This window comes from Mus pahari, chromosome 6 (assembly GCF_900095145.1).
Source record: "Mus pahari chromosome 6, PAHARI_EIJ_v1.1, whole genome shotgun sequence".
Taxonomy (NCBI): domain Eukaryota; kingdom Metazoa; phylum Chordata; class Mammalia; order Rodentia; family Muridae; genus Mus; species Mus pahari.
Genome location: NC_034595.1, coordinates 87,836,784 through 87,846,844, shown reverse-complemented (window position 1 = coordinate 87,846,844; position 10,061 = coordinate 87,836,784). Strand labels below are relative to the sequence as shown.

Sequence of the window (10,061 nt, the reverse complement as noted above, 5' to 3'; positions counted from 1 at the left end):
CCCAGTGGCCTGTGCTCTCTGTTCCAGGTGGCCTGTCCTTTCTTTGAATTTTATAAGCACTTGGCCCTAAGCTCCTGTGTCTTTCCCAATCATGAAAAAAGCCCCAGGCTACGAGTTTGAAGACAGAGTCCTTCTGCCCTGATACTCTGTGCTTCTCTGGATCCTGAAGAACCCCAACCCTCAGTCCCCATCTCCAGAGTCCTCCCCACGACTGTGGCTGGGTAGGACATCCCCTGTCCCAAACGTGCTGAGGTCTGCTTAAAATTTCCGTGTGGTGTCTGGCCCTGGGGAAGTTCAGGGGGTAGATTCCAAGAAGGGGAAGTCGGAAAGGATATGAAACTTGGCAGTGTCCTGGTGACACGCCTTTGCTGACGAGTGTCCCACCATCAGCAAAGGGCTGGAACATCCAGTTTGATCGGACCACGGAGGCAGGTGAGACCAAGCCTGAGGGAGAGGGGGCTGGGGAACCAACGTTAGGGGGACCACTCTGGAGAACTGAGGCGGAGAGGGAAGAATATTGCTGCAAACTAGTTCAGTGCAAGGATGGATTGGCTGGGGACACTGACCCAGAGCAGGCAGGTGGAAGGACCCTCTCCTCTGGCCAGAGCTTGGGGAACCGTGAGAGGTAGCAACTCAGAATCATGCTCCCTGCTTCAGAAACACAGAAAGCCAGAAAGCACACAGGGGAGCCAGCGCCCAGCCACAGAGGGCTTTGCGGGGACAGTCAGCCCTCACGTGGATGTGGAAAGGGGCTGAGGCTGCGGGAGAGTAGGCAGATGTTTGTGAAAGCTTATGAGTGTGCGTAGCTCGCCATCTGGGCCGGAGATTGTAATTAAAACAGTGCTGACACTTGGTAAATATTTGTTCAATGAGATCCATCATCCGTGGGAGCGTGGGAGCCTGCGTGTCCAGAGATCGGGGAGGTCTGTGTGGATATACGAGCAAATGCTGGGCAGGTGCAGAGGAAAAGGTAGTGTGGGGTTTAGGGCTAGCAGGTCAGGGTCAAGGTCAGGGTCAGGATTAAGCCTAGAGCTAGGGCCTATAGGTTAGGGTTAGGGTTAGGATTAGGGTAGGGGTGGGTGCTAGGGTTAAGGGCAGAGTAAGTGTCAGGGTTCTAGCTAGGGCTAGGGGTGAGGGTCAAAGTCATTGTTAGTGCTAGTATCAGGGACCTGTGGTCAAGACAGGTGCTGAGGATATGAATGGCCCTAGACAGGGTCACATAACCTTGCATGTAGGACATGTAACATGTCATCGTGGGACAGACAGGCGATCCCAAGTGTCCAGCATAACCAGCGTCCCTGTGTGTCTCTGCAGGAACGTCATGGAGACCTCTCAGGGTTGGCTGGTGGCCTGTGTGCTGGCCATGACCCTAGCATGGACAGTGGCTGAAGATGTCTGCCGAGCACCCAACGGGAAGGATGGGGCTCCAGGAAATCCTGGCCGCCCGGGGAGGCAGGGTCTCAAAGGAGAGAGAGGGGAGCCAGGTAACTGTTCTCTCCGGCCGGGGCGCTGGTCCCGCCATCCTGGAGGCAATGGTTTAGGGGTCCTGAGAAGCGATGGTGCATTTGAGTTCCAGGAAGCCATTACCGTGAGCAGCTCACCCTGGGACCTGAAAGCCTTTTTTCTCTTGGACCTTGACCCCAGCCTCAGACCTCTCTGTGACCCTTTCCTGCTTTGGCATTCTCTCTTTCCCCTTTCTCCTCCAAAGACTAGGGTGCACAGAGAGTGGCTATGGATGGTCTTAAAAAAGAGGCCCAAGATTCTAGAGTCAAGAGCCATTGCCTTGTTGGTCGGCCTCAAACAGATTAGAGCTCTCTGAGAGTCCATTTCCTCCTCCGTAAAATCAAGGCAGAGCCCTGCCTGGTGCGGAGAGAAAGATCGGCCAGTAGCAACTGTCCCTTGCATGTCCTTCCAGCCCCTCTACTTTGTCCCTGCTCTCCTGTCCACTCTACCCTGTTAGAACTTGTGATCCCAAGGAGGACGAGAGGGGAGGAGTTAAGACCAGAGCCGGAATGAAAGACATCCTGACCGGAAGGAAAGACGACCTGACCTGTCACCCTGAACCCTCCCAGCCTCCTGCAGGTCAAAAGGACCCTCATCCACACCCATGCTGATTTGCATACAGTTGTGCCATAGGGTCCTAAATCTGAAAAAGGAGTGGGTGATCTAGAGACATTCGAGGTGACAGCGCCGTGACTGGACTCAACTGAGCAGCCAGAGAGCCAGCTCCTAAAAATGCAGGGTCTGCCACATGGCTGCATTTGCTTCGCTGGGTTTTATAGATGAAACAGAGGCTCAGAGAGGTTGACATGCTTGCCCAAGGCCACCCAGCCGGTCAGGCCAGTCAGACTCGGTCTCTTCAAAGCAAAGGCTTCTTCTGTGAGGACAGGCAGGCTCTGGACTTCTTACCCACGATGCCCCATCCCACTCTGCTCTCTTTGCACACAGGAGCTGCTGGCATCCGGACCGGTATCCGAGGTTTAAAAGGAGACCCAGGGGAACCTGGTCCCCCTGGCAAACCTGGCAATGTGGGGTTCCCGGGTCCCAGTGGTCCCCTGGGGGACAGCGGCCCCCAAGGACTGAAGGGCGTGAAAGGCAATCCAGGCAATATCAGGGACCAGCCCCGGCCAGCTTTCTCAGCTATTCGGCAGAACCCAGGGACGCTTGGCAACGTGGTTATCTTTGACAAGGTCCTCACCAACCAAGAGAGTCCATACCAGAACCACACGGGTCGCTTCATCTGTGCAGTGCCCGGCTTCTATTACTTCACCTTCCAAGTGATCTCCAAGTGGGACCTCTGTCTGTCTATCAAGTCTTCCTCCAGGGGCCAGCCCAGGAATTCCCTGGGTTTCTGTGACACCAACAGCAAGGGGCTCTTCCAGGTGTTAGCAGGGGGTACCGTGCTTCAGTTGCAACGAGGGGACGAGGTGTGGATCGAGAAGGACCCCGAAAAGGGTCGCATTTACCAGGGCACTGAAGCCGACAGCATCTTCAGTGGATTCCTCATTTTCCCCTCAGCCTGAGCTGGGGAGCCGCCCCCGCATCCTGCCATCTCCTGAGCTCCCTGTTGTGGACCCGCCCCCTCCCCCCNCCATCTCCTGAGCTCCCTGTTGTGGACCCGCCCCCCCCCCCCTCCCCCCCCCCCCGCCCTGCACCTCTCCCCGCACCCCTTCCCTCTGCACTCTGCAAAGTGAAGGGGCTGGGGCTTTAGCACCCCGGGGGAGGGGCTGTCTCCGAGGGAGGGCACCGAGGACTGATGTCTCTCTGCACAGGGCCCAGTGGTTTCTTTAAGCACTTTCTGGAATAAATGACCCAGTCTGTGTCTGTGACTTTCCGTGCAGTGGCTGACTGTTCTGAGCACTGAGCAGGAAGGGGGCATAAAAGGGGCCATCGCTGACTGCTTGAGGGAAAGCAGTGTTAGCACTGTACACAATGGTTGCGGGAGGGGGGGGGCATACCAACCAGGCTCCAGATGCCAGCCCCTGCTAGCTGCCAGATCATACCACGTGACCTCAGTTTCCAAATCTGCTAAGTGGTGCCAGTAACGGAAGCTTGGAGAGGGGAGGGGGCTGCCGTGGCCAGGGCCAGAAAGCTGGAGACAGGATCTGTTGTTCTGTGTTGGTCAGTCTTGATAAGCAAGCTCTTGGGTGAATATCTAACCATACTTCCCAGATGGCTAATGGAACAGAGACTGGAGCAGGGGGCACCCAAGTCGGTACCTCAGGCAAGGAGCTGCGGTTGAAATCGGGCTAGCTTTACCTATACCCTCCCAGTCTTCCCAGCTATCCTGGACAAAGTCACACAGGTGCTCCTGCAGCCTAGCTCAGAGAGGGCAAACAAGTGGCTCTGGGACACCCAGCAGTCTTTCCCAGGGCTGAGTTTCCTGAGCGGGTTTCCAGGAAGACATGGAGAGTGGATTGCTGTCACCTGACTGCTTAGCAGCCCTGGGGGTGGGGGATGGGGACAACTGAGGATCTTGGGTGCTCAAGGGCATTCCCACAATCCCCAGTCTCAAACACAATCACACATGGAGACATGCACACACAATTTCACGGCAATCACACATACACTGTCTCCTGCTCACATACACACTACCCTTGAGACTTACAATGATCCCATGTTCCTGGGTTGAGGCTCACCGATTTCTTACCAAAACATGGGCTTAAGGACTTCCTCTCAGAACACTATGTACAGCCTTGACGGTACATAGTTACTTCTCCAAACACACGCATGTACCCATGCACAGAGGCGTACACACATCCACGCTTGCATGCACTCATGCATGTATGTACACACAGACATGCACACTTGTAATGGATGGGCACATCTCCACATGCACAGGAATACGAAAGCCTGTGTTTCCTCCCACACTAACCCCCACGTGCTCACAGCTCCGAGTCGGGGACTATCCTTCCCTCCTGTTCACTGGCTGGTACACCTGGTCTCAGAGTTATTCCTGACATGGCCTGCAGGGACATTTGGACACGCATCATCATGCCCTGTGACTGCAGCCGAGAGCCTCTGGGGTCAGGAGGAAGTGAGACACTCCAGGGAGAAGAGACCCTCTCAACTCTAAGCCACCACACGATCCTCAGAGCTCCTCCTTGGCTGCTTCTTGCTCCACTCTGCTCTCAGCCCTCCCTAATGCCTGAATGCACACCTCCACAGGCTGGGAAACCCATTGACTTTGGGGGGCCCCCATGTACTGGCTTCCCATAGCAAAACAGCCTGTAAAACAACCACTGAGGCTCCCTGAAGTAAGGCACCCTGCTGGAAGGTGGGGGATCTGCAGCTAAGCCAGGCTGTCTGGCCCCAAAGTGGAGGGCTCCTGTCACTTTGTGGGGTCATGCCTGACCCAGTAAGTGGAGAGGGTTGAACCTTTCCTCAACCTACATTCTAGACGCTCCAAAAACCCGCAATTCCTCTGAGCCTGGAAGCTGGGCCAGAAAGGTGGGCGTGGTGGAGAAGGCTGAGCATGGACCTAGCCTGACACCTGCTGGAAGAGCTAGGCCAGGCACAGAGGCGCCCAAGACTGAAGCGCGAGGGGTTCATTACTACCACCTCACAATACAGAGCCCACCACGCCTGCTCCTCCCAATAATGCCAGGGCATTCTCACCCTCACCCTTACCTTAGCCACATAGCGTATTCTGGGCTACAAGTGGAGGGACAGTCAGGAGGACTGAAAGAGCAAGACCCTGTGGGCTGCTCAACTAGTTATCCTGAATTGCTAGTGTGGGTCAGGATGTAGCATATGCAGGGTGTAGAGAGCCTGGCTTAGATGTCGCTCCCTCCCCAATGCCCTACACAGGAGCCCCACCCAACCCCAAATCCAGGTGATAAGAGCATTAAGCTGGGCCACCCTACTGCCCCAATCTTTCTTCATCCCATAAATTCCACTTGAGGAAAGAGACAGGGAGAGGCCACCGCAAGTTCCAGGACCAGAGACAGGGAGGGGGCGGGATGAGGGGGTAGGAAACCCACCAAGGTGGTGGGGGCCTAGCAAAAGAAGAGGTAGTGCCAATCATGTCTCTGGAACTCCCACATCCGGTGGGGAAGAGCAGTCTGCAGACGCAGTGACTGCGTCTTCTGGTCAGGGAGAGACCGGCGAGAAGGAAAAGCAGAGGCTCTGTCGCTGATGCACCCATGCCAAGCCAGCTCACCCTGGCACCCTTCCCTGAGCCTGACCACTGGAATGGGTACATGGATGTTTCTAGAATAAGGCGGCCCGCCACTTGACAGCTGCACGCGAGGCTTGTTTCTGGGAAGCTGCTGAACACAGGGGTCACCCAGCAACTGCTCAGTGTGTGACTTAGGGCAAGCCTCGGCTTCCGCTTCTGGAAGAGGGGCCGTGACTTCATCTCAGGGAGATAGCAGGCCATTGATCCTCAAGCACGGAGAATGCCATAGAATGGTCACCCTGGCCCTAGGGACAGCTGCGCCCTGGGCTTAGGGCTACACACACACACACACACACACACACACACACACACACCCTGGTGTTCCCAGGATGAAGAGACAGCAGACACTTCCTCATTTTGGCACTCATGACCTAGGGTCAGGGAAGGAAGGGTGGAAGGGGTGGTCAGCCTGGCTCAGAACCGAAAAGAAAGTGTCAAGTCAGGGAAAATTTCTGGAAAGGGGATGTGGGGTTAGGGTGTTGTGGGGGAGGGGACCCCCTACACCCCACACCCCACTCTGGGAGGTTCTTCTCTCACTACTCTGAAACAGTATTCTCCCTGTCTGGGAGAACAGGACGTCTCTGTGATTAGGCCTGAAGTCCCCTACGCCCTCAGGTGAGGCTGGGACCCTGCTGCAGTGGGAGTGAGTTGTAGTTTCCCTTCAGGTTCCTTCCTGAACCATAGGACTAGGGGTGTCTTTGTTTGTTGGGATAACCCTTCTCTAAGGCTTGGGCCTTAGAAGAGACCCACTACCCATCTGTCCATCATCTATCCAACCGTCGTCTGTGGATGGATGGACTCCCCGGGGTGAAGGGCTACGGAAGGGGACGATGAGGAGAGGGAGGGAGAATTCAATACCAGCTCCACCATCTCAACCCCGCCCCTCCTCAGGATGGTCCTCGGACCCAGTTGCCAGCCTCAATGTGGACTTTGCCTGCTGCCGCTGCTGCTGCTTCTGGCCCTACCACTCAGGAGCCAGGCCGGCGCTGGCTGCTATGGGATCCCAGGGATGCCAGGCATGCCGGGGGCCCCTGGGAAGGACGGGCATGATGGACTCCAGGGGCCCAAGGGTGAGCCAGGTAAGTCTGCTTGCCTGGATAGAGGCTGGCCTTGGGGTGGGAAGCTCAGAGCCCTCTCTTTCTGCAGGTCCTCAGAGTCTAGACTTGAGCCTCCAGACTGACTCTGGTGACCTTGCAGCACGCTGCCCTCATTTGCCTTATCCTGTAGAAGGGAGTAAAGAGGAACCTCTGTCCCTGCAAGCAGGTGACATCCTGTTCTTTCTGCAGGTGGACACTTAGGGAAGGTGACCCACACTGCCAGTGCACCTATGATAAGGGTCAAAGCCAAGTCCACCACCTCCCTCTTCACCAGCTTACACAACTTTTTTTTTTTTTTAACCCCACAGTGCCTCAGTTTGCACGTCTGTGAAACGGGTGCTGCCATCCCTGTTTCTTAGGGTGTCACAGCTTTGAACAAGTTTATATAGGTGACAAAATTAAGTACCTGGCAGGTGTGTTGGTCTCTGTCAGTCAGGATGCAAGGGGCAGGGTGGTCAGGACCACACCCAGGATGTTCTCACGCATGTCCTGGTGTGAAGGACGGGCCAAGGAAAGGAGTGGGCAGCTAGGGTGAGGGAGGAGAGGAGGGCAGGTTTTGTGGCCCTTCCCGAGTGTGGGTGCTTCTGTGGGAGATCAGTGGAGTCTGGGCAGGAGGGAGGGTAAGAGCAGAACTTGTGGGGGCCACGGGGACCAAGGGACAAGGCAGGGGGCTAATGGAGAGAGCCCTTAAGAATGTCCATACTGGCCTCTTCCCTCCCAGCCACCAAATGAAATCTTGCGACCCTGGAAGGCATTACTCACTAGAGGGGAGCCAGTGATCCCCACGGGGCTGCACTTTAGGGACTGTACATAAGCCAGCAGAGGAGCGTTCTGAGGTCCCCCGGCTACCAGGCTTGGCTCTCAGCATTCTGCACAAGTTCACTTCTCAGAACCGATAAACCCTTAGATACATGACTTGCTTCTGCTTTGCAAATGTCAAAACTGGGGTCCAGAGAGATCAAGCGATTGACTGGCTCAGAGCCACACAGTGACTGTTGCTCCACTGCCCCGCACGGCCACTATCCTGCCCTGTCCCCATGAGGAGGCTAAGATAGCCCTGCTCGGTCATCACCAGCCCCTGACACCACAGCATACCGCTTCCCATGTGCCTAACCTGTGCTCAGCCTTCAGAACAAGCAGAGGCTCAGAGAAGGGAACCACCTGCCTGTGGTCACACAGCCTGAAGGACAGATCTGTTGGGTCCTGAACCCACCCTCTCTTCTTGTTTCTTTCTTTCTGTTTTGGCTTTGGTTTTGCTGACGCGTGGTCTCAGCGGCAGTCCCAAACCCTCAGAGACTGGTCCGCCTCAGTGAGCCTCTCCTGAGTGAGAGAAGGCTCTGACTCCAGGCTATCTAGCCTGAGTGTAAAAGGCCCACAGGCTGTTGAGAGTGTCACAGGACAAATCTTCATGGATTTCTCATACAGAAGGGATGGGCAGGGGTGGTCCAGGAGGGCTTCCCGGAAGAGGAAACTGGAGTTAAATATCAAAAAGATAAGTAGAGTCCTTAAAGGGGAAGGAGAAACTCAGATCATCAGGCAGAGGCGAAATTCGACCCTCCCACCTCAGATTCCAAAAGTGAGACGGGGATAGACCAAGCACAGGACTTACGGCAGAGTCCCCTCCCCCGTCCTGTCCCCTCTACCTGGGCAGAGCTATCTGGGAAGTGTGGGCTACAGGTCATGACCAGACCCACTCGGGGTTCCTCTTCCTGCCTTCTGCCCTATCGCGTCCTTTTTGTCTGCTCTCTCTCTAGGAATCCCAGCCGTCCCTGGAACCCGAGGACCCAAGGGTCAGAAGGGCGAGCCTGGCATGCCTGGCCACCGTGGGAAAAATGGCCCCATGGGGACCTCAGGGTTGCCAGGGGACCCAGGCCCCAGGGGGCCTCCCGGGGAGCAGGGTGAGGAGGGTCGATACAAACAGAAGCATCAGTCGGTATTCACGGTCACCCGGCAGACCGCCCAGTACCCAACGGCCAACGCTCTCGTCAGGTTCAACTCGGTGGTCACCAACCCTCAGGGGCATTATGACACAAGCACAGGGAAGTTCACCTGCGAAGTGCCGGGCCTCTATTACTTCGTCTACCACACATCGCAGACGGCCAACCTGTGCGTACACCTGAATCTCAACCTTGCCAGGGTGACCAGCTTCTGCGACCACATGTTCAACAGCAAGCAGGTCAGCTCCGGAGGAGTCCTCCTGCGGCTTCAGAGGGGCGATGAGGTGTGGCTGTCGGTCAACGACTACAATGGCATGGTGGGCATAGAGGGCTCCGACAGCGTCTTCTCTGGTTTCCTACTGTTTCCCGACTAGAACGGCAGGCTGCTTCCAGCCCCCAGCCACCCACCTCGCTCCCTCTGCTTTCCCCCAGCCTCACTCGGACCTCTTCCTCCAGGAAGTCCACCCTGGTTCCTGATCCATCGACCCTGTGTCTCCTCAGAGTTTCTCTGGGAACTACCTAATGGTATTATTCCTGTGGCCATTTATCAATACCTTATGAGACTATTTTGTTATTGTTGTTGTTCAGGTGGGAAGATAGAGAAATAAATAGATCACTAAATAAGCATGGCCCGGGTTTCTCGCTTGCAGACCTCGAACTTGGAGTGTGTAGTTTTGCATCTGTGGGTGTTCGTGCCGAGTGAAGGGATGATTTGGAATGAATTAATGAATGCTGAAATGAGCAAGTTAAGGGCTAAAAGCAGAAGAAATGAACGAGCCAATAGAAACCGGTAGTAGCTAGTGTGTGAGTCTGTCTCGTGCGTCCAGGTGTTTAATATTCACACTCGTGTTCTGAGATGAACGTGGATCCCTGGACAGCAGAGAGAGGCACCCCATATGTCTGACGCACAGATTCCAGGCACCCCAAGAGGCTGTCCAAAACATGGTTGTTTGTACAAGTGAGGCTTGGGCTGTGATTCCTGATGGCAGGAACTGGCCACCGCAGCCTTCAGAGGATCAGGGAGGCCTGCCGTGGGTACCTGCACGCAGAAAACCCAAAGTGCAGCTGTCAGGTGAGAGGACGGCTCTGTGCTAACAAGCACATGCTGGTCTTGCAAAGGACTGGGGTTTAGGCCCCAGCACCCCAGTCAGGCAGCTTACAAACGAGCAGCCTGTGACTCCAGGCGATCTGATGTCCTCTTCCAGACTCCACAGGCACCTGCCCTTGCTACGGAGTGCCCCCCTCACACACAATTAAAAATGAAACTTAAAAAAAAATAAATCACGAAGTATAACTGTCTAGGGCAGAGCGGAATGAAGGAGGTCCCCTCAGTCTGGGAGAACCAGT

General features: G+C 55.5%; 2 protein-coding genes across 3 annotated transcripts; both read left to right on the top strand.

Annotated features, from left to right (window-relative positions):
- The first annotated feature begins 358 nt into the window (after window positions 1–358).
- C1qa (complement C1q A chain) lies at window positions 359–3,087 on the top strand. 2 transcript variants are annotated; one of them, XM_021201049.2, is made up of 3 exons: window positions 359–432; window positions 1,315–1,484; window positions 2,449–3,087. In XM_021201049.2, the coding sequence occupies exons 2-3, from the start codon at window positions 1,322–1,324 to the stop codon at window positions 3,021–3,023; spliced, it is 738 nt and encodes a 245-aa protein (XP_021056708.1). In that variant the 5' UTR covers window positions 359–432; window positions 1,315–1,321; the 3' UTR covers window positions 3,024–3,087. The 2 variants fall into 2 exon arrangements, with proteins under 2 accessions (XP_021056708.1, XP_029396036.1); XM_029540176.1 differs by lacking the exon at window positions 359–432 and adding an exon at window positions 958–970.
- A 3,118-nt stretch (window positions 3,088–6,205) lies between these two features.
- Window positions 6,206–9,338, top strand: C1qc (complement C1q C chain). The gene is made up of 3 exons (XM_021200931.2): window positions 6,206–6,295; window positions 6,572–6,759; window positions 8,532–9,338. The coding sequence occupies exons 2-3, from the start codon at window positions 6,573–6,575 to the stop codon at window positions 9,086–9,088; spliced, it is 744 nt and encodes a 247-aa protein (XP_021056590.1). The 5' UTR covers window positions 6,206–6,295; window position 6,572; the 3' UTR covers window positions 9,089–9,338.
- Window positions 9,339–10,061: the final 723 nt, after the last annotated feature.